Below are 24,779 nucleotides of genomic sequence, written 5' to 3' on the forward strand. Positions count from 1 at the left end.
TACTTAGATTTGGTCTGGCAGGAGAAGTTTCACTCAGAAAGTGTCAATAGGAGAAAAATAAAGGTAGGGTGATTTTTCGAGCTCCCTGTCTCCGGGAGCATTATGGTTGTAAACAGTGCTCATGCCAAGTGCTGAACTACTGGCCTAGTTCCAATAACAATAAATCTACTTTTTGGTTGCACGGAGCCATGCTTGAACATTTTGTTTTAAACCTGGGATAATGATGATAATGAGATAGCGTGTTGCTCTCTGAGAGTTTTCTTGTTCTGTATGATTGTAAAAGAAGTTCATCTTAGGAGGATGGTGCTTATGGAAAACAAAAAGTATCTCACTGAAAGAAGAGGTTACATTGTTTCAAGAAAACTGTTTGCCTTTCAGCATTTTTTGTTTTGTTTTTGGTTTGGTTTGCTTTTCTTTCTTGTGTGCCCTCTTTTAGACTTCTTCTCAAGCAAAACTGTCTGGAAAAAAAGTCACACCAAGAACAGCTGCTGATTTGTAGTCAAAATAAAATCATTAAGAGAAAAATAATTAGTGCTCAGGCTTCAGGGCACTTTAATGAACTTCAGATGACTACTTTAAAGTGTGCAGCTCTCATCACCTCTCTTGTACTTAGCAAAAGGACTGAGGGTGTTCTAAATCAGTGGTGCACAACTGTTGCCATCCGGAGGGCCATGATAAGAATATAATGTGCATATAAACTTACATAAGCCTCCAGCAATTTTGGGTCAGTTTGTATTGCATCCTCATATAGCATTTAGAGTAAATGGCACGGGGCGCATTTTGTTTAACCTTAAATCTTTTGGTTCTCTTTTCTCCCATTTTTAATCCCTTTTCTCTCTTTTTGACTATGACTTTTCTTCTTACACTATTTATCTTTCCCTTTTGTTCTCTGTCTCTTTAACTAAAATCTCTCCTCTTTTTCTGTATTCTCCATCTCCCTTTTTCTCTTATTCCTGCTCCTTTATTACTGCTCCCCCTCCATTTCTTGTTCTGGAGCCACTGAGTAAAATTCTGACCCCATTCAAATCAATGAGGGTTCTGTCATTGACTCCAGTGGGCCTGGGTTTTACCCATTGCCTTCAGGGTGCCTCTTCCCAGGCCAATTGTAGCCCAAAGCTCAGCTCTGCTTTCTTACGCTGCCAGCTTCAGGCACTTTGTGCCTGATTCTCCTTTACATTAAAGCTGCTTTACCCTGCCAAGGTGGTATAAATTATTGTTATTTAATGTTTATATTGTGGTAACACATAAAGGATGCAAGCAGGTTGGGCCCCATTGTGCTAGGCAAAGTACCAAAATGGCTTTTATGTCAATGAAAATAAGGCCCTCTAGTTTTTAGCCTCACCCAGTCAACTAGCAGTAGTACTTCTGCTCCCTCCTTGTGGGCAAGGGGTTGCTTCTAATGCTATGCAAGGAAGGGAGAGGCATTGGGTGGCGGGAGTGGGTGTAGAAGGAGGAGCTCCTGGAGGCTGGCAAGGGGGACGTGGGGAGGAGCAGCTACTGGAAGGAAGGAATGAAGCTACTAGAGCTCTGCAGGGCAGTGCGTGCAGTGAGTTTCCTGTCCAGTTTCCTGAAGTTCAGTGAGAAGCTGTAGGAAACACATTGGTAGGCCATATATAATTCACAGGCTGAAGGTTACGCATCACGGCTCTAAAAGCTAACATAGTAATGTCCATGTTTTGAAGGCTTAGCTACATTAGAAAGACCCTCTGAGGAACTTTCTATTAGTGGGAGGTGTCAGGTGTTCATACAAAAATCTGTCCATATCAGTGGTTCTTGGACATCCATTAATACAAGTTACCCCAAGGTGTGTATCAGTGGGTGTTACATCAGTGTAATGCCAGTGTAGATGCGTCCTACTCCCAAGACAAATAAATCATTGCAAACACTCCTCCTGTTGATGTTCCACCCTTGCACCACTCACTGCAGAACTGACCTCTCTGGTCATCTTTCTACACTCCACTGCTCTGGGGTCATCTGGGCTGGAGGTCACTCACTTGTTCAACTAGTGCTGACAAACACACAGGTGCCATTTGCTAGCCATGTTCAGAGTGAGCACACTCCACCCTTTTGAAGCCTGTGTACTGACACCATCTTTGTTCATGCATCTGCCTGGAGCCAGGCGGTGGTAATTGGCTTCATTGTTCTGCAGTGTGAGGAGTGTGCTCAGTCCCAGCCGGGAACTAATCGCCAAAATGCTAAGATCTTCCAGTGTCTGTCTGAACAGGTGGTTGAACTGGGATTTGTCCAAAGTGAAAACCAGTGCAGACAAAAGGGCAAGGAGCCAAGACAAAATCAGTAAGGATTACAGCAGGTGAATCAATAGCTGGTACTCTTTAAGCTATTACACAATAAGCACCCAGACTGGGAATAGGCCTTACTGATATTTGTAAAGTACTGGGGGGCTCTTTTGCAGTGAAAGGGTCTGTGTAAATGTCAAATATTATGATGGATGAGTCTAAAAAAGCAGCACTCCTGTGTACATAGGTGGCCATAACTCAAAAGGACCAAGCCAGTATTTTGAGCAGAAAATTCGCTACCGAATGGCAGAAATGAAGTGCTATATGTCAGGCTGATCTTTGTGGGGGAAAAAAATCACTCTTCTATAATTCAGCCCTCCGAACCCCTTTTACAAACATTAGTAACATGCAAATATTTATGAAGTCCACGTATGCCTTTCAGCGCTCAATAATATTTTTGCAATAAACATCACATTTTCGCAATCAAGCTGTATAATCCCTTTGTACTGCCAGTGTGCCACACAGGTTGGGCACCCAACAGCGTCTCATTCTTCCTGTACTGTAATTATTGTCTCCACCCATGTTCCTAAGAATTTTATAGTGGCGCTGCAGCAGTTCTACTTATAGTTCAAGGCTGCGTGGCTTCTCCATTAAGAGCTCTTTTTTCAGTCTTTTAATCAAATGCTTTAATTCATGCTGAAAACTTGATCTGCAGGCCTCCAGCCTAACAAAGCATTCCCACACAACATTCCCTATAAAGTGGAGCTGTTGTTTCTTAGGGCAGGATGAAATATATTCCCTTTTTTCCCCCCTAGTTTCCAACATCATTCTTATTTCCAATGTACACTACCCTACACCACACCGCTGTGATGCTTAAAAGAGGAAACACATAAAATTAAAGATGTTAATGTACAAATATATGTAGCTGGCCAAATTCCTGACCTATGAACTTGACCAGTGCCATGATGTCATCTCCAGATATTTTGCTTTTTAGTGGGGGACAGTACTGCTGATGTTGATGTAATCCCACGTAGGTAATCAGATTCAATGTAAGACAATTATTCTGCTATCACCATGCTCTCAGAGACCTCCCTTCTGCCAGATCTGGTCCCAGATCTGTAGACCTCATGCATAATCTCCTCCCTTTTGCTCAGTTACTTCCTGTTACACTTCTTTCCTCCCACTGCCTCCTGCCTGTTACGTGGCTGTGGACTTTATCCAGCTAGCATAACTGAGGATGCTAGTATGCAGACAAATCAGGAGGGAAGACATGTATCAAGAAGTTACTGAGCAAGAGGGAGGAGATTAGGCATGAGATCTATCGGTCTGGGACCAGGATGGCAGGAGGGAGGTCTCTGAGAACATGGTGATAGTAGAACCATCCATAGTCTACTAACAACCATTTGGTATCTAGACAAGTGCGGAAATCGTGCATTAGTCACATCTCTGATTTAATCAATTCACTTGCCCTGTTCCAAAATTCATAAAATATAAACAAAGTTTACATTTTAAAAAAATCAATTAAAGTAACTCTATGGAATTCACATTTATTTAAAACATCAGTATTTAAAAACTGATAAATGAATAATCTCAATTCTTAAAGGGGAAAAGCGTTATCAAGTCTCTGCCAGGCAAACCATGGAACAGCAGCACCATCCGCACGGTGACACACATTCTCAGAGTGGCAGGGAAAACTTGGGTTCAGGGACTCCCCGAGCGGTGAAGGAGAAGGGTGGCATCATGCTAGTGCCTGAGACTGGGAAGTGAAACTGACCATCAATGCAGAAATGAAACTGACTCTACATAAAACACTGTCAAATGAAAAAGTAAACAACTGAAAAATAGAGAGAAAATCTGTCACTGTTCACAATCGGAGGGCCCAGTCATGCAGCTCTTACTCACACGAGTAATCCTTATTCATGTAAGCAAGGATTGCTCTTCCAAGAATTGCAGGATCAAACCCTAAGGCAATAGCTGTTACAGTAATACATAAAAAAGTGTTCAGACAGAATTGTGCTGTTTGCGTTCACCATGTCCCATTTGTGGTGTGTATACTAGCATCCTCAGTCACGCTGGTTGGAATGTGTACTGCTCGGGGATTCTTTCTGAAGCAAAGAGGAGGCGTTCACACACTAGGCCAGATGTCAACTCTGCTACTGCAGGGCAAAGGGGCAAAAAGAAAAAAGGTTTTTTTAAGCCATTTGAATTAGCTACCTGGGGATTCGCCAGTGTAAGAGGGCTCCTCAGGGAGTGTATAGCTGTGGTAGCAGGCGGCATAGCTGGTGCAGAGTGCTGTGGCCAGAACACTGTTGTACACCAGCAATACCCTGTCTGCCAGAATAGCCCCATGGGGCGTGGAGAGCCAGACACATTTTTAGACCTGTGTGTCGGCTCTAAGTTGCTCGCACATATTCTGAAAAATGTTGAGAAACTCCGTCTAATTCAACATGCAGGAAAATTAATTATAAATCCCGAAAGCATTTGATTTGCTCGTTGTAGAAATGGTGGGTGTACGGGCAGGGAAATGTGAGAGTACAGCTTGCATCTATTGTTGGTCAGTATGGGTGTGTCCACACAGAAGCGGGAAGGTATAAATTCCAGCTTGAGGAGACAACGCCACACTAGCTCTGAGCTAGCACACTAAAAGAAGGGGTGTAGCTGAAGTGGTGCGATGAGCTAGCTCCCCCCTCCCACCAAGTACAATCCCATGTGAGACCTTGGGTGCATACTCAGGGCAGCTAGCCCCTATCGCTACTTGAGCCGCACTATATTTTTAGCCCCCTAACTTGATCAGAACTAGCGTGGGTCTGACTCCGTAAACTGGAATCTCCACCTTCCAGCTCCAGAGTAGACATACCTTATGGAGTGCGGCAGGAAACAGAAATGAAAGCAAAAAGTGGAAGCCACTAGCTGAGTTGCACCCAAATTACTGGTGTCTGGGTTGCTGAGCCATTAGTATTCAGGTGATTCAGAATCTTATCACACAGTGGATTAAATTCTGTGGTTCTTATTTGGGGCAGAGTATGAAGGGCAGGATTTGGCCCTATGGATGAAATCCTGACCCTACTGAAGTCAATAGCAAAACATCTATTGATTTAATTGGGGACAGGATTTCACCCTGTACAGGTAAATGTAGAAGGAAGAACTTTGTGCAATGTGACACTTGGAATTATCCTGTAGAAATGTTTCAGAATATAGCCATAAGGTTAAGTTGATGGGATCACTTGGCTGGAAGGGTGCAACAGCTGCATCTCCAAAATCCCAGATTTCACACACATAGGCCTCTATTTTCATGTGAAAAAAACCTGGTCTGTTGTAGGTGCAACTACCTGTTTGTGCACACAGTTATTTCGTTTCTAGGTGCAAATAAGCATTTGTACACAGTTTTGCAGGCATACCCATTGTGCTTTCACTGTTAAATTTGGCTTATAGTGCAGTGGTCACCATTAAAAATTCTGTATTTGACAACAGGTACCACATAGTAGTATATGAAGTTACTGCAGTTTCTCTTGCGCTTGAAATAGTAGCTGTCTATGGTATCTATGTGATAATGGTTAACAAAAGTTAATTCTTTAATATCTTCTACTTTAACTATAATTGTTCTCCTATGAGATGCCCACTGAATGAAATGCCATTGGCAAAGTTGTGTCCTTCGTTGTCTGAAACTGCCAATGAAGACAACAGGAACAAGACAGACATCTGAGGACAGAATTTTACCTTGTTTAGTTTTTCCTAGACTGTCACACAATTAGGTGAAGCGGTTAAAAAAATAAACAATGCACTAAGCAACAGCTAACTAAGGGTATGTCTACACTACAAAATTAGGACAATTTTATAGAAGTCGATTTTTAGAAACTAATTTTATACAGTCAATTGCGTATGTCCACACTAAGCGCATTAAGTCAGCGGAGTGCGTCCTCACTACCTTGGCTAGCATCAACTTACAGAGCAGTGCACTGTGGGTAGCTATCCCACAGTTCCCGCAGTTTCTGCTGCCCATTGGAATTCTGGGTTAAGCTCCCAATGCCTGATGGGGCAAAAACATTGTCACAGGTGGTTTTGGGTACATGTCGTCAGGTCCCTCTCCTCCCCTCCCTACGTGAAAGCAATGGCAGATAATCATTTCGCACCTTTTTTCCTGGGTTACCCGTGCAGACGCCATACCACGGCAAGCATGGAGCCCGCTCAGCTCACCATCACTGTACGTCTCCTGGGTGCTGCTGGCAGATGCAGTACTGCATTGCTACACGGCAGCAGTTCCTTGCCTTCATGGCAGATGGTGCAGTAGGACTGATAGCTGTCGTACGTCTCCTGGGTGCTCCTGGCAGACCTCGGTGAGGTCGATCAGGGGCGCCTGGACAGACATAGCTATCCTCCTCTTAGAGCACCGAATGGGAGCCAGAGACTCCAGGTCATTCTCTTCTTTAAGTTTCGTCTCATGGAGATTTAGTCCTGCCTGGAATATCATGTGAGCTGGAGGCTTCTGCCTCAGGCTGCTCTCCCAGCCACCAGCAACGTGCGGTCGCACCTACCCCAGCTTACCCCTTGCTCCCATGGCTCATGAAGCCTGGACAGTAGTAAGGAGCAGTTCAACTATAGGCTGAGCAAGTGCAGAATGGTGGTTTAAAAGCTCGCTGGTGCTGTTTGCTGACTGGGTCAGACCTCAGCGCAACCAACATTCCCATTATTATTGCTGCTTGCTGTGTGCTCCACAATCTCTGTGAGAGTAACGGGGGAGACATTTATGGTGGGGTGGGAGGTTGAGGCAAATCGCCTGGCCTCTGATTTTGAGCAGCCAGACACCAGGGCGATTAGAAGAGCACAGCAGGGCATGCTGCACATCAGAGAGGCTTTGAAAACCAGTTTCATGACTGGCCAGGCTTCAGTGTGACAGTTGTGGGTGTTTCTCCTTGATGCAGACCCGCCCCCTTTGTTGATTTTAATTCCCTGTAAGCCAGCCACCCTCCCCCACTTCGAAATAAAATAACTATTGTTTTGAAACCATGCATTCTTTCTTTATTAATTAAAAAAAAAATGAGATAACGGACAAGGTAGCCCAGGTGGGGTGGGGAGGAGGGAAGGACAAGGCCACATTGCTTATTGTAACCACACTAAAAATCAAACTGTTTGAATGACAGCCTTCTGTTGCTTGGGCCATCCTCTGAAGTGGAGTGGCTGGGTGCCTGGAGCCTCCCTCCCAACCGCATTCTTGGGCATCTGGGTGAGGAGGAAGGTAGGCGGTTATACAGTGGATGCAGTGGGGGTCTGTGCTCTTGTTGGCTTTCCTTTCATGTCCGTTTGCTCCTCTAACAGATGCTTCATCATGTCTGTTTGCTCCCCCATTAGCCTCAGCATCGTGTCCTGCCTCCGCTCTTCGTGCTCACTTAATTCTTTCCTGGCCTCTGCTACTGAATGCCTCCATGCATTAAGCTGTACCCTATCAGTGCGAGAGGACTGCATGAGCTTGGAAAACATGTCATCGCGAGTGCGTTTTTTCCACCTTCTAATCTACGATAACCTCAGGGACGGAGATGATAGGGGGAGTATAGAAACGTTCTACGCTCTATGATTCTGGGGGGACTGCATGGTCACCTCTGCTGCTGAGTGGTGCTAAGTTTGCCACGCTAACCAAACAGGAAATGAAATTCAAAACTTCCTGGGGCTTTTCCTGTGTACCTGGCTAGTGCATCAGAGTTCAAAGTGCTGTCCAGAGCGGTCACAATGGAGTAATCTGGGATAGCTCCCAGAGGCCAATACCATTGATTTGCATCCGCACTACCCCAAATTTGACCCAGTTAGGTTGATTTTAGCGCTACTCCCCTCGTCGGGGAGGAGTACAGAAGTCGATTTGAAGAGCCCTTTAGGTCAACAGAACGGGGTTGGTTGTGTGGACACAGTCATTTTTAAATCAACCTACCCCGGCTAAATTCGACTTAACCCCGTAGTGTAGACCAGGCCTAAGGGTCAGTTCTACTACTCTTACTCATATCAATTTCAATGGGATTATTCAAGTAGTAAGCTATTACTCAATCAAGAGTGGCAAAATGTTTCCCTAATGTATAGTTGTTAATGTTGTGTGTGTGTGTGTGCATGTTTGTATGTGTGTATATATTGCGCGTACGTACACCCACATGCATTATAAAAAAAACAATAGACATCTTTACATTGGCACTTTGATAGATACCTAGGGAAGTGTCATGAGAAGTTTGAAAGATATATAACAATAATAATTTAGCACGGTTTAATAAAATCAGCCGAACACACAAGTATGAAAAAGTGGTAGCAGAAAATATTGTACCATAATTTCTCTTACTACAACCTGGAAACCTCTCTCAGACATCATGGAATTAGCCAAAATATCATTTGTGTTGTATTGTGTATTTTTGAATTACACTTCATATTTTTTCATCCATATCGCTTGGTCTTGTCAGCACAAACATTCTTGGCTCCTTTCCCATTTTGGCTTCTTTTCCAATTTGTTAAAATAATGCATTGTAATTACTTAAGAAAACCAATAATATTCTATGAGAAAAGAAATCCTAAAGCAGCATATAGCTATTGTGGCCGTATCATCAGCGTCTCTTGCTTTTTTTCCCTTCCGCACCTTATTGGCCCAATCTTAAAGCTTTTACTACATTTTTGTTCAATCCTCATTCAGACACCCCCTCCACCCCACATTGATTGAGCTGGGAGTTTTGCCTGAGAAAAACTGAATAAAAATGGAATGAGGAACTCATCATATGGTCTGTAATCTCTAAAGTTCTTCTCTCATCTCCCCCCACTTATTTCTCTTCCACAACCACAACACACATGAGAAGACAGAAAACCATCCTTTAAAAACATCTGGTGAGCCCTGCTGGCCACATGTCTTCTGTGCTACTTTCTGTTTGCCATTCTCTGTAGCTTGTCTGGGTGTGCTGCTTTGCATCCACACACATTCTAAAAAATGCCTCCCATCCATAGAGCCACCTCGTTCTTGTAATTGCGTCTCTCAGGGATGACTAATGCAATACACAAAACCTCTTTGCATGCTACTAGGTTGTTGTCTGGGATTCGCTATTTTCCCACCTTGACTTCATTCCCTCTCAAAAGCTGCAAAGGCCCCAGATTACAGCAACCCTTTCTCCAGCTGAAGAGGCTGGAATGCAGCTCCCTGAAGAGCCCTTCAACACTATGTCAAGCATCATCCAGAGGGGGCACTTCAAGTGTCTCACTTTTCCCTGGGTCTCACTGCTATCTTACTGCATTTCCAGTCCCTGCCAGACTGGATATGACAGCTGAGGACACAAGTATGGATGCCTGTCTGGCAGAGCAGTGCACTATCGTTGGACCATCAAGCTATGATTTTTAGAAGATTTTTTGAAAAATCTATCTTTTCCTTTGACGCTTTAATCACCAGTTGCTCTAGAGAGCATTCCTGTGTGGTTTCTAATGCAGCCGTCAATGAAGTATCTAGGCAGCATATACAAAATTAAGTTTTACTTATTGCCTGTCCAGAAATACAGCTAGTTCTCTTCCCCGTGTTAAATGGTTTTTTCAAGTGAATCATGGTGGGGATCTTGCAGGAGAAACATTGCTAGGTTGTTGTGCTACCCTAATATTGGGGACAGATCTGACTGACTGAAACAGTGAATCTTGTACTGTACCTTTAAAGATGCAAGACTTGGGCTTATTTTGTTGTTGCTGGGAGTATATTCCAAAGCCAAGGGCCCTCTGTTGAAAAAGCCCCAGGCTCCTGAAAGTTGTATCCTTGGGACCGAGAGCTGCCATGGATAATTACAGAGGGAGTGGCGGTCTCTAAATCTTGCTCATTAGCAGTGTTAAAGATAAGGACCTCATACGAGATCATTCGCTATTCTCACCCAGTACGCCCACATATGGACAGTAATTTCCCATTTTAATTGCCACATACTGTGTGTACATGATCCATATTTCATTTGTGCCTAGTCATTCCATTTGTGCTTTGTGGATTGTTTAACCAGGGGTCTCATCTCTTCCCATTAGCTAACAAAGGGCTGTGTACTGGGGAAAGCTGACTGTCGTTTATCAAGAAACTAATTTGATATTATTTTTGAACCAAAATTTAATAACCAGTTTTGACAGATCATGTGTGTTTGCATACATCTCTGTGTGTAATAGGCACATGTGTATCTGGATAAAATGAGATCACATACTTAGGCTGCATGCTAATACACAGATGCAAGGGGAAAGTCTGGGTGTGCATTCATCCTGTGATCTTTATGCACCTGTATTAACTGTATGCCTGATTAATTCAGCTAAAATTAGGTTGGATGCATTTCTAGCTAATTTTACCTGAATCAACCAGACATATAGTTAATACATGTGTAATGAATAAAACTAAATGCAAATTAAACAAAATGGCCAGAGGACTACAGTGGAATTATCAGAGAGTGACAGTAAGTGACACATAGGCATATGGTTATGTAGTCCTGTGGTTAACCAGCATGTGGTTAATGGGTAGACTTCTATAAACAGTGAAAGGTAAGCGGAGTGTCTTCCTGCTTTTGCCAAATTGTGTCACAAGAGGCACCATCATTTTGAAATCTAATAAGTTTTGAAGAATATCTTTAAAGCAGTTACAAATATTGCACCTGGCCCTGATTCTCTATAGTAATTTTTCTGATTTTACAATCATGTTTAATTATTAAAAAATATTTTTCTCGCTCCTTGTGCTGTGTGAAAAACCTACAGAAAGAACAGGGGGACTGATTGAGTGTGTTAGGGAAACAGTGAAAATGCCCCCATTATGCTATTAAATGTCCCAAGTAAATAAACTGGAAACATTATAGCTAGAAATAGATTAATAAATAGAAAAGTATTATTTTTCTCTAATCTCTTTCAGTTATAGGCATTTTAGGTGCTACTTGTAATAACAGTAAATAAAATATTTTCTTAAAGAAGCAGGATATGTTCTTTGGCTTGATGATGTCCCTTTAATATTAGTTAAAAATCTCATGTCTTGGGGTGTGAATTTTCTTGGGGAGTTTTTAATAGCAGTTATTTTTGATCCCTCATAGAAAAGTCTGAGTATTGGCAACATAATTGCTATGATCTGTCTTACAATTTGGTATTTAAAAAATGTCAAAAACACTTTGGCCTTGAGTCTGGCTGAGTGGACCCAAGCCAGGGGTCAGCCGTCTTGAGGCATGGATCAAAGGTGGCTTTTATGCCACCTCTACAGCTCCTCCCAATACCTGGAGCTACTTTTCAGCAGAGGTTGGAAGGGTATTAGGAAGGCACTGGACTGGGATGCAGAAGAACTGAGTTTTTATTCCCGGCTCAGCTACAGACTTCTTGTGTGACATTGGCTGAGACACTTAGGGCTTGTAGCAATGCACACTAGAGGGGTGTGAATTCTAACGCACATCAACATACTGTGTACTAACTGGCCTGTGTAGACCCTGCTGGTGTGCACTGAAAGTTCCCTAGGGCACATTAATGTACTACTGTTTGGAAAGGGACCACTTTAGTGTGCAAGGGAACTTTTAGTGCACGTCAGCAGGATCTACTTGGGCCAGTTAGTGCACAACACATTGGTATGCTCTAGAATTCACACCCCCGTAGAGCGCATTGCTGCACTGTGTAAACAAGCCCTTATTTAACCTGTGCTTTACTGCTCCATCCTAATTCACTGGGACATTGTGAGGACAGAAACCATTAATGATTATGAAGTGCTCAGATATTAGTGCTGAGGGCCATACCGATACCTAGATAAGAACTGAGTTCAGATACTATTGTAAGTGAAGCTGTCTTATTCTCGTCACACGTGGATGTATACCTACATCTAGATAAACAAAGCAACCTATAACAATGGGAAGCTTTCATCAGAAGAAGCCTGAGACTTGGATGACAGGAATGTTGGAGTCCAGCAATGAGGTGCCTTTTGTAGAGTGTGTGGGAAAGTTTGTACAGCACATGCCTGTGCAAGTATAACCTCAATTATCTGAAACTCCCCACTGTCCAAATCAGGGCCGTGTTTCTTGAAAATTTCATGATTATCCATGTCCCCCATGACATTCAGATAACTATACTGAAACACGCTACAGGTAGTACTGTAAATGCCAAAGTATTTATTTCTGTAAATGCCAAAGTAATAATTAATATTTAAACAGTGCTTTATATTGTCAATATGCCACACATTCAGTAACTAAATAATCTGAAGGACACTAGACAAGCTGTAGTATTATCCCCCCTCCCCAATTTTACAAATGAGAGTAAAAGGAGTTCACACCAAAACAGAAACAGAAATATTTAAATGCATCATAATCATGGCAGCATATATCATAATTTCTTATCTCCATTTGAACCAGCAAAACAACTAATTTTCAAAACTCAGAACTACGGCGTGCACATACCATATCTGAAAAGTCTTCCCTCTGAATTATAATGAAACCCACCATAATATCTTAGCAAAACTGTCCATAGAAATCCAGGAAGCTAGTTTTTACCCACAAAGGGATAAAATAAAAAAAAACGGAGTTTGTATAAAATATTCTTGTCCAGGTTTAAAACAAGGGGGAGGAAGTGGAGGAAATCCAGAACAATAAAATCTCTGTTATGTCTTCATGGAACTCTTTAATTCCCTTCAGACAAACTATAGAGATTTTTTTTATCTGTTCTCTGTAATTTCTTGGAGCTATGGTAGTAGATTTCTCTGCATTTTAAAGGATTCCTGTTTATTCTGTAGAATTGATCTAACAGTAGCTTGAAGCATCTACCATGGGATTTTCAAAGCTTCCTAAGGGACTTGAACACCCAGTTCCCTTTGGTGTTGATGGGAACTGTGTGTTCAGATTCCTTAGACAGCTTTGGAACTCAGCCATAATTTATAGGGCTCTGTGAATTAACACCCTTAACAAATATAGATAATTTGTAAGTGGTAGTGTAGATAATTTAAAATATAACTGTCCAGCTGTAAACTGTGTATTTTACAAAGTATAAATAACATTAACTGTAAATCAATTATACATGCTTGGAGCAGTAGCCATGTATGGAGTATACACAGCCTTGCATTGCCCTGAAGTGGATGTGAAATGCTGCACCGTATGGGCACATATATAATATATAATAAATATGATGTGTTTTCGAGCTGTTGAAAATGACAGATACAAATTCTCTCAGTGCATGTTGTATTGTAATCATCAGTAAGAGAGTAATGTGCTTTCCTGTTGCAGGGAAGAGCTTCACCCTAACCATCACAGTCTTTACAAATCCTCCGCAAGTAGCCACGTATCACAGAGCCATCAAGATAACGGTGGATGGACCTCGAGAACCCAGAAGTAAGTGATCTGGCAACAATGTTAATGCAGGTGTGAGATTCCATATTAGAACAGGGGTTCATCACCTGTTAGATTAAATGCAGCAAAATATAAGATTCATTGGGAGCAATGGATGTGCTTTGAGCTAAGGCTATCCACTAACGATTTTAAATATGCCTCTCTAGAGCTTAGTTTTGCACGAGTGTATTCGGTTGTTCAAAAAAGTATTTGAAGTGCTCTGCACTTGAAGGCAACAAACTCAGGTAGGATTTGTATAGTACACAAGACAGAAGGGATATTGGGTAAAAAAAGGACAGGACATACATTATGCAGCATTTCCTGGTCACTTTGACTTTCAGATGGTCATAGGATTTTTAACTTTAGAAACCAAGATGCCACTGATCTAACTTTTCAAAGTTGGCAGACAAAAGCAAAAAAAAAAAAAAAAAATTCAGAAAGATGACAACCGGCTGTTCTTGTGTATAGTTTATTGTGCCTCATGCTGGTTTATAACTTAGGAAAACTGTAATTGTTAAAAACAGCCCTTCAACAGACAGATGGAATTTACTCCACTGGGGTGCACATTTTCACAGACAGTCGTTCTTGCCAAATTTTTTAAAAGCATTAAGTATGAATAGAAGATGAATGATTTGATATCTGTAGGGACAAATCCACAAATTTCACACAAGTACAGTTTTTGGAAAAAACAGATGTACAGTCATCAGATGCTTGTGCAACACGTGCTCTGCTTATTACCATGAGCAATAATTAACCTCAGTCACTAACCTTCATGTAGAATTTTCATATTTTTTATCAAAATGCCCTGATGTAAATTGAGGTTTGTGGTTTCCTTCTTTTATTCCCTCTGCACATTTGGCATAGCTTCTAACTGTTGTTTAAGAGAAGTCATCCCAGGAGAGGAGAACAGAAAAAAATGAACACCCACTAGAGGGTGATCCGTGTAAGCCAGGGTTATTTACTGAGTATTGGAAGAACAGTAAGGTTCCAATGGCTAAATATAATAGGTTAGCAAACTCTCCGGCTTTCAGCTGCCTTTTATTCTCAATAGTTGCCTGCAGTTATGGGTTAGATCCTCAGCAGGTGTAAATCAGTGTATGCAGCTGTACTAATGTATTAAAGATCAGGTCCCAGGGTTTTTAGGATTTGAGGCCAGCCTTTGAAACACAGAGGACCTTTTCTTTTCTTTTCTTTTCTTTTCTTTTCTTTTCTTTTCTTTTTGTGGTGGTGATGTTTTGTTTTGTTTTGTTTTTTGAATGAGTGTCTACATTGTTCCTGAGAAATATCTCTAGAAAACCAGCAACTGTGCATGCAAAACAGGTATTTGTATATGCAAATACCAGATCTGCATGCACAATCACCTGGCCTTAGGTTTTTTGAATACGTGTCTGATAGAGTTCTAAGAAACAATATCATTCTGATGATCTACCTCCTGGTTTAGATCAATTGCTCAGTTGGTATAATAGTTAATATTTAATAAGGTTTTACATTTAAGAGAGGAAGTAAAGAAAACATCCCTGCTGAAGCTACATATGTATCTTTACAACTCAAACACATGTAAAAGCCTTTTTGTATGCAATTTCAATTTGTCATCGGGAAGTCAAACGTATAAAATGAGTAGTACACACAAGGAAGTTTTATGCACGTAGTACTAAGGGGTCAAATTTCCTTTTGATAGAGACACATAACTCTCATTATTGCCAGATAATCTGTTGTATATGAAAGAACAGAACATTTGCTACTAAGCACTGTAGTTTGATATCTAATCAAGAGTTTCTTGAATTGCAGCAATGGTTCCATATATATGATACATGCGATACACTTTAGATAGTTGAGGAAAATGCAGTGAACTCTTTGACTAGATGGGCCTAATCCAGCCCCAGTCAATGCAGAGAAGAGATGCTACCCAGAGCACACGTTATAATAGGCTTATGGGTAAACCTCAGTTTTCCTAAACTGTGTCATGTCACCTGATTTTTATTACTTAGGCAGAAAATTCCTTCCACTGTCTAATTCTTTTCAGTATCTCTCATAACATTCAGGCAATTGTGGCGGTACTGAACCATACCTTATTTTTATATACTCTCTCACGCTTTGTATTTATGGCACTTTGGATTTGTTGAATCAATTAGATCCAATGCAGTCATCTGAACAAAAATAGCTTGTGTTACTGCTATCTGCATAAACATATTTTAAGGGGTTCCTTGTAGTACATGCAGTGTGTTGCAGGATTGAAAATTCACTGCTCCAAGGTCAAGGCTTTGCTATGTTCAGACCTGGACCAGTGTCAAAAGAAGCACTGCTGGACTGAGGGGATCATGAAAGATGTAAGCTCCAGTATCTCGAGGCCTGCCATGCTTAGAAATAAATAGTTCACAATCAAATTGCAACTTAAAAAGGAAACATTAGTTCAAAACTTTATTGACATGAGTAAAATTATGCACATGCGTAAGTGTCTGCGGGATCAGGACATAGCTAACTGCCTCATGAGCATGCCCCTCATAGAATCATAGAATATCAGGGTTGGAAGGGACCTCAGGAGATCATCTAGTCCAACCCCCTGCTCAAAGCAGGACCAATCCCCAATTTTTGGCCCAGATCTCTAAATGGCCCCCTCAAGGATTGAACTCACAACCCTGGGTTTAGCAGGCCAATACTCAAACCACTGAGCTTCCCCAGAGTCCCTCAAATATGCCCATTTTCCTTTACACTTTTTTTAAACTCTGTACATTTGCAGGTAACATGGGGTGCATATCAGTGCCCATTCTGGAGGCCTGTCCCTGGTGCTCAGCCTTACATATGCTCATACATAGCGTAAGATTGCATTTTCATGGATGTGCAAATAGCCTTGCCCAACGTGCTGTATCTATTTCAAGGATTTGCTAAATTGCGGCCTAAATAGAAATGTTTGGGGGAGGGGGTTATGGTTTTATAGGAAATCTTTAAAGTCATGACACTGTTTCTGTTCGTCTTAGGGGATGGGCTTTTTTGTTTTGGTTTGGTTTTTTTACGACATTTAAATTGAGGGTCAAATTTGAATTGACAGTGTGTCTCATCTCTAACTCTAGTGGCTTGTGATATATTGGCTGCAAACATCATGTTGAAATTGAAGTGGGGAAAAAAACCCAAAATGGTAATCAAAATAATATGATTTTAAGGTGCAGTATCTCACAGCCTGCCAGGGCTAGAAACACTTGGACAGGCACACTACTAATTGTGCTTTCAGGACCAGTAATCTCTCCCAAGCATTGGTCTTGTACCCAAGGATCAGACAGAAAAATGTCAATTCTCATATTTTACTTTTCACAATAGCAGGCTGACACCTCTGCTGGGGCGGAGTTAAGGTAGTAATCCTAATACAAAATTTTAATTGTTCTAGTTACCGAGTATTAACCCTAAATATTTGAAAACATGAGGAACTTGTTATGGTCTTTTCTTTTCTTTTTTTACCTTGCCTTCAGAATTACAAGAGTGCAAAATCAGCCTGATAATGGGGCTGTGGTTGCAACATTAACTTTGGAAAGATTATCCCCTCTTCACAATAAATCAACACACACCTGCACAGTTGATCTTTGAACCCTGATCCTTCAAGACTAAAACCACAAGCCTCTACCACTTGAGCCAAAGGAATATCTCTATGAGCTACTTCTTGTATAAATGCCTCCGTGTTCTTTCTAAGATCTTGTCTATGTTTGCAGCAGCACATAGGGTATGTGTAGCTACATGCCACAGTGAAAGGCAGGCTGTGTCCACACTTGTCACTGCAGTGTGTAGCTACACATGGCAGTGAAAGTCTCTGACAGCGGGGAAGCAGCAGGGAGGCAGTGTAAAAAATAGCAGTGTAGACTTTGCAGGTATTGCTTGGGCATCTAGAGAGCTTTGGAGTGTATGTATATACCTATCTAAATCTATCAGCAACAAAAATTGTTACGAACTTTGTTTTATACTTACAATATAATTATTTTATAGTCATATATAACTAGTGCCTACGTTTTCTACTGTATGGAAAGTTTGAAAAAGCAGCAACAAGCCATTTTTGAGCTAAGAATAAATTTAAGACAAAGGTCAAAATCCAAACCAGGATAATTTTTAATGAGCTTTATCTTAAAAAAACCCAAGCAAACACAGATCAACAAACTGTCTTCAAACTTTGCAGAAAAGCGCTCTCTTGTCTTCAGAGATTATTTGGTCAAACATCTTTGACTCAAAATTCTAGGGGTGTGGTATTAGGGCGTTATAATGGAAGCTGGCTGCCTCCTTAATTTATGTGCATAGGATGGGCAGAAGGTGAAACAAGAACATGTAATATGATTTTAAGCCATTTTTGTCAAGTAGAAAAGTACAGATATCCAAGGAGGTAAAAGCAGGTATCCATTAACTTCTGTATTTTTTTTATTAAGTATTTGTCATGTGAAAGGTCTACGTAATATACCATGTACTACTGTGAGTGCATGTCTGCATAGATACATACAAAACCAAATTTCTCAGATGTGGATCCTGAAATGCTTGCACAATTATGTACTTTATGGGTAGTTGATTACAATGATTGTGCGTGGAAATGGCCAATTATTTGTTTATTAGTCAATTTGCATATGTAAATACCAGATTTCCATTTGTGGTAACTGCATGTACAAACTAATTACAGAATTGTGTCTGGTTTTAATTTCTTTTTTTTTTCTGCATTTCTGAATATGCATCTCTATGCAGTGTTTCTTGTAAAATGATCATAGTGCACAGAGCCAAAGCACAAAAGGACATGAGTCTTCCTCCACTACTTTTATTTATTTTTTAAAAGTTTTCATTTTCCAGATTTTAATAAATGCTTATTTTTGACTTTTGTATAAGAGGGAAACATCCTGTGCTGGCAAGGAGATACGATGACCTCAGAGCTCATTTTCAACTCCATCTTCTCTGATTCTATGACTCATATAGCAAGTTGCGTTTCTATGAACTAACTCCATGGGGAAAATCATTAGCATTGCAGATCAAGAGAATTGCTCCTGGAAACTTGGTAGAAATATTATGACGATTCTTACATTAAATATGGCCCTAAGGCTGTCTGACGTATGGCTGCTCTTAAAAATTATTTTCCTTCTTTTGACTTCTTTTAGTTCTTCCTTTTGGATTGTTTGAACTATACAGCTCTGAAGTGATTCTCTAGTAGAGCTCTGTGCTGAAGGCACTGTGTAAATTCCAAAGGGTTTGTAGATTTATGCCAGACTTACTTTTTTTTTTTTAAGCTGAGTTGTCCAGGCAAAAGCTGAATGTTAAAGGTGTTTGTCCAGCATGAATATATGGTTGTCCCAGTTAATTTTGGCCACACATAATTAACCATATGAACTCCTCTCAAAGAGCAGTCTGGGGTGTAGGTTGCTGAGCAGAACTAGAGGAAGAATGTAACAAAGGGCATGTCTGCGCTAAAAACTTAAGTCAACCTAATATAGGTTGACTTACAGCCGCCGCAGTAATTACTGCGGTGCTGCATGTCCACACTACAGTCCTTCAGTCGGCGATATGCACTTCCACTGACCTAATAAGGCCAGTGTGGGGAGCTGCCGGGCTCTCAGCTCCACTTGTTGCCCCCCAAGGGGCTCCCGGCTCCACACCAGCTGCCCCACCATTCTCTGTTCCCTGCACGCCCCTCCCCCCCTGGAGCGGGACAGCCATCTGGGCTCTTGCCTGCCCAGTCCTCACTGGGAGTGGGGCAGCTGCCTAGGCTCCCAGTGGGCTCTCAGCAAGGAGCCCAGGCAGTGGGCAGCAGCTGGGCTGAGAGTGGGGAGGACTTGCTTGTCAATTTCACGGCTCCAGCATGGAGTCATGAACTTGGCAAGAATGACAGCCAAAGGCCGATATAAGTAATGCAGTGTCTACGTGGACACTGCATCACCCTAACTACACCAATATCAGCCCTATGCCTCTTGTGGAGGCAGATTTATTATGTCGGTGTAGTACGGCACACGTATTAGGGAGCAAGGCTGTAGTGTGTACGCTGACATAGTTAGGTCGATATAAACTGCTTTATGTTGACCTAACTGTGTAGTGTAGACCAGGGCAAAGAGGCTGGCCAGACAGACATTATCCAGTTCTATTGCCATCTGGCAGCGTTAACAAGAAGACTGAGGCCAGTATTCATTCTCCACCTTTGATCCTTTATGATCCACTTTTGATCAATCAGTGTATTTAAGTGCAGGACAGCAGCTTGTCCAGAGGCTAGTAAGTGATTAAATCCCAGCTGTAAAGATCAGGGATCAGATCATCCCTTGCCATGGAAAAACCTATGGAAGGTGGCTCTGAGGAAGGAACTCTCCAAGGATCCTCTTATGGAGAACTTTTCATTGGGGGATTGCCCCTCCTCCTCTCCCAGGTATCTTTTCTGGGAATTCTCCCCAGGGCTGGAGGGGAGACACTGTGTCTGGCCAGTCCATGCCTTCCCTTCACCTGTGCAGTCTGTTCCCCACTCTGCACAAACCCTGGATCCACGGAGCACCTTCCACAGGGTTTGGAGGGGGTGGGAAGTGCCTCACAAGTGAATGATCCCTCGCTTCATAGGTGCTGACTCTGTGGGTGCTCCGGGGCTGGAGCACCCTGGGGGAAAAAATAGTGTGTGCTCAGCACCCACCGGCAACCCCGCGGATCTGCTCCTCCCTCTCCCCCACCCCAGTCCTCCCGCCTCGCCGATCAGCTCCTCTCACTCCCTCCAACCACCTCCCACCCGCCGTGATCAGCTGTTCAGCGGCATGCAGGAGGCACTGGGGGGAGGGGGAGGAGCAGGGGCAGAAAGAGGCAGGGCATGGGGTGGAGTGGAGTGGGGCAGAGCAGAGGTTGAGCACCCTCTGGGAACTCAGAAAGTCATAGCCTCTGCCTCTCTTTCCCACAGGAGCTGGGAGATCTGTGTACAGAGGGTCCCCTCTGCATTCACATCTGGGATGGATGATCTCACTGGGTTTTTATACATCTACGATTTTTAAACCTTGCTTTCGGGCTTGTATACAAGGAAAAGCTATTGCACTGCTTTGGGACCTACTCTTTTGTACAACCTGACTTTACAATATATGTTAGATTTTGTCAGGCGAGGGTTAGATAAAAGCTTTAGGTCCCAAAAGTGAAAACTTATTTTACTAGACATATTGCATTAATCTGCTAACTCCTTAGACCCCTACAGAGTAATTTAATGATAATAAATTAGTTTGGGACTTCTGTGTCTGTACTCAGTTTCTATTAAATACAGCTTTGACTGAAAGCCAAAACATTTTTCAAATCTTTCTTTTTGTCTCAATGAACTAAAATAATGTTAAATGCCTTCAAATCCTTTCTTTCTTTCTTTCTTTCTTTCTTTGGAACTGAGACTAACTTTTAAGAAAAGATTTGTATCAAACTGTAATTTAGAAATCACATCTGAATAAGTGGCTGTGTCTCTGTCATAAAATGATGGTACCTCCCAGGATTTCACTGATTACTTACCAGACCCTTTCATTCACCTGGGGATTTGTAATATTTCACAGATTCTTTGGCAGAAAATTCAAATGAAAAAATTAAGTGATATTTTTGGCTTGCTAGATAATAAAATGAGAGAGTGATTCAGAATCCTATTACTTCTATAGAACCAGTTGTGTGCTAAGCACTTCACAGATCATTTGTCCTCTAAGGATCAGCACCCAAAATTGCTAGATACTTTTAAAAAATCTTGGCCAAGGTACTTTTCCCCTAAGAGCTTCCAATGTAAATAGATCATGTATAGACAAAGAATGCAATGGACTGCAATGAACACAAATGATTGAGCACTGATGTGTGCATATTCCGTATTCATGTATTTTCTTGTATTATTAAAACTTAGAGGGGAGTAGGAGTTCTGGGTTTAAATTATGAGTACACAACAAAGACTTTTAAAATCAGCTTATATAATTTTCGTATAGAAGTGTACAGCAGCAATGTAAAATTACAAAACATTCTAGTTCAAATCTAAATTTAGATTTGAGCAAGAATGTTTTGTAATTTCACACTGCTGCTGTACACTTCTAGTAAACAGAATATATATTATATATATATAATTTCATTGCTTGTATTCTTTTTATATTTTTTTCCATATGTGAGTCATGTTGGGGAAACCATTCAGGAACAGTGACTGAGTTCAACTTTAAGCAGAATAAAACACTGCACTATGTGAGCATATACAAAAGGAAACATGGCATGCTGAAGAAAAGACATCTGAACAGATGGAAAATGCAGGGCATTCCCAACAATCTATCAGTTGCTGGGATTGCTTTGCATTCTCCCAGAGCAGCAAGGAAATGTTGGCACAAAAGATAAAGTTCATGTCATGCAAATGCCAATTGTCCCTCCCAAGTATGTATATTGCCCATTCCAACCTCTAATTTTTAAAATTATTTTGTTAACAAAATCATTTTGCTGTAGGGCATAATGAGAGCAAGAGACGTAAAAGAAATAAATTGTGTTGTCAGTTTGTGACGAGTGATCGTATGTTCTAAAAAGAATCTAAATTATGAGGAAATACGTCTGCTTATGACACACACATGTTTACATGACGGCATTGAATTATAGCAATGCGCTCTACAAGGGCTTGAGTTTTAGGACCATCTGGAAGCCATTGTTGGTATGGAATGTTGCTGGCTACCTGCTTGGCAGTGGCAGCTTCAGAGGTTAATGTTAAATCAATTCTTCAAAGTCCAGACTGACTTCTCATTGAAGATGCAATTTCAGGTGTTGAAACTGATCTATAAAGACCTTTGTGATTTGGATCCTGGCTCCTTGAAGAGACCCCTTCTCCTTATGTGCGGCCACTCTTCATGATAGTCCCAAGGGTTGAATGTCTTGTGACCAATGGCAGGGTGTTCTCAATGGAGTGCCCTTGACTTTGAAACTCACCACCAGGCTGGTAGGGCCTAAGTCTGTCGACTTTCAGGGTATGGTGCAAGGCCCATCTATTCTTAGACCGTAACAGAGTGATATGATTGGTAATTTAGATCTATTCAATGTGGGGTATTTTTCTGCTGTCATTTGTGATAGGCACCTATTTTATAACTTTCATAATAATATAAACAGCTTTATAAATGACACACTGACATGTGTGTTTGCATTTCACTGAGAAAATATTTTATTTTAGGAGTAGGCTAGGTATAGTGACTCATGATGTGAGACAAGACATGTTCCAGTGGTAAGAGCATGAGACTAAGGGCTTGTCTTCACTATGGGGGTAAGTCGACCTAAGTTACGTGAATAACATGAATTACGTGAATAACGTAGCTGGAGTCGACTTAGCTTAGGTTGACTTACCTCGGTGTCTTCACTGTGCTGCATCAATGGGAGATGCTCTCTGGTCAACTTCCCTTACTCTTAATGAAGAGCTGGATTACTCGGGTTGACTGGAGAGCTCTCTGCCATCGATTTAGCAGGTCTTCACTAGACCCGCTAAATCAATCCCTGCTGAATCGATTGCAGCAGCATCAATCTCCCCATAGTGAAGACCAGCCCTAAGAGACAGTAGTTCCAGAATTCTAGTCCTTCCTTAGCCAATACATCCCTCTGCCCGCGCCACTTCCCGCAGCCCCCATTGACCGGACACAGCGAACCGCGGCCAGTGGGAGCCGCGATTGGCCGAACCTGTAGACGCAGCAGGTAAACAAACCGGCCAGGCCCACCAGGGGCTTTCCCTGCACAAGCGGTGTGCCAAGTTTGGGAAAAGCTGGTATAAGCCAGGACTTGCAGCAGTGCAGCTTACTGTGGGATAAGTTGTATCAGTGCAAGTCAACATTTATGCTGGTGTAGATACACTTGTGCAAAAAACTTCAGTATAGACAGGGTCTACCCACCTACATTCCTAGATGTTTTAATTAGCTAATTGTAGCACCTAGTTCACAAGAGGATCAGTCCACTGTTGTTTGTAAAGTACTTTGAAGGTGAAACAAGAAACACACAGATTACTTTCAAGTAACCACCCCAAACAGTAACCACCCCAAACAGACCAAGAAATCAAGTAACCACCCCAAACAAACTAAGAAATCTGCTATCCAGGCACTCCGATACTACAGAACATGCTCCGAGGCGAAAGTCCAGGATACACTCCTTAACCGCCTTCACCAGACAATGGCATTCCACCAGAGAAGTAGATTGCAAATACTCCAGGAGAACTTGCTTTAATATAGGACATAAAAACCTTCAACTGCACACTGATACTTGTCCCCTACACCCTACACTGGAACCCATAGAGGGTATCATTAAACAATTACAATCCATACTCAATGCGGACCCCATCCTGAAATAAATCTTTCCTGAGCCCCCTTTTCTGGCCTTTGAATAACCCTCCAACCTCACCAAGCTCATCATTAGAAGCAAGCTCCCCACAGACCAGGACACCAACTCAAAGCAGCACCAGACTCTGGCATAACAACAGATGCAAAACCTGCAGACTTATCTCCACTGCTACAATGATCGATACCCCCCACAACACACCTTTCAAGATCTATGGGTCATACACATGCCTATCACAACAGGTGATGTACCTCAACCAGTGCATTAAATGCCCCAACAACAACTATGTAGATGAAACAAAACAATCGCTACGCTCTCAAATGAACTCACACAGAAAATGGAAAAAAGACAGAAACACCGTATCATCTATGGGTGAACACTTGTTACAAAATGATCACTCCATATCTGACCACTTAGTCCTTATCCTCAAAGGAAACTTGCACAACATCTTCATGAGCCTGAGAGCTTAAATTCATAACTCTGCTAAACACCAAAAATGATTTGTGGCTCATTACAACAATCTATGGCTGTAAGAGTGTTAACTGCCCACTTCACCTTGAATGGTTTCTTGCAACATGTGTTTTCTCTTTATCTGTTCTGCCTTGTATTCAGCTGTGGCACTTTGAGTCCCTTTTCCCAGACCTCAGAGCTCTGCGTAAGCTCAAAAGCTCGTCTCACTCACCAACAGAATAACATGAGGGGGAAAGGAGTCCAGGAGAGCTGGCTGTATTTTAAAGAATCCTTATTGAGGTTACAGGGACAAACCATCCCAATGTGTAGAAAGAATAGTAAATATGGCAGGTGACCAGCTTGGCTTAACAATGAAATCCTTGCTGATCTTAAACACAAAAAAGAAGCTTACAAGAAATGGAAGATTGGACAAATGACCAGGGAAGAGTATAAAAATATTGGTCGGACATGCAGGAGTGAAATCAGGAAGGTCAAATCACACCTGGAGTTGCAGCTAGCAAGGGATGTT

General features: G+C 41.8%; 1 protein-coding gene across 4 annotated transcripts in view; it reads left to right on the plus strand.

Annotated features, from left to right (window-relative positions):
• The window catches only part of RUNX1 (RUNX family transcription factor 1), a 207,851-nt gene that overhangs the window by 125,742 nt on the left and 57,330 nt on the right, over nt 1-24,779 (plus strand). For all 4 annotated transcript variants that reach the window (XM_037904376.2, XM_037904401.2, XM_037904395.2 and 1 more), the window contains exon 5: nt 13,433-13,537. In XM_037904376.2, coding sequence (XP_037760304.1) covers nt 13,433-13,537 — 105 coding nt within the window. The remainder of the gene's footprint in view (nt 1-13,432; nt 13,538-24,779) is intronic.

This window comes from Chelonia mydas, chromosome 1, assembly GCF_015237465.2.
Source record: "Chelonia mydas isolate rCheMyd1 chromosome 1, rCheMyd1.pri.v2, whole genome shotgun sequence".
Classification (NCBI taxonomy): domain Eukaryota; kingdom Metazoa; phylum Chordata; order Testudines; family Cheloniidae; genus Chelonia; species Chelonia mydas.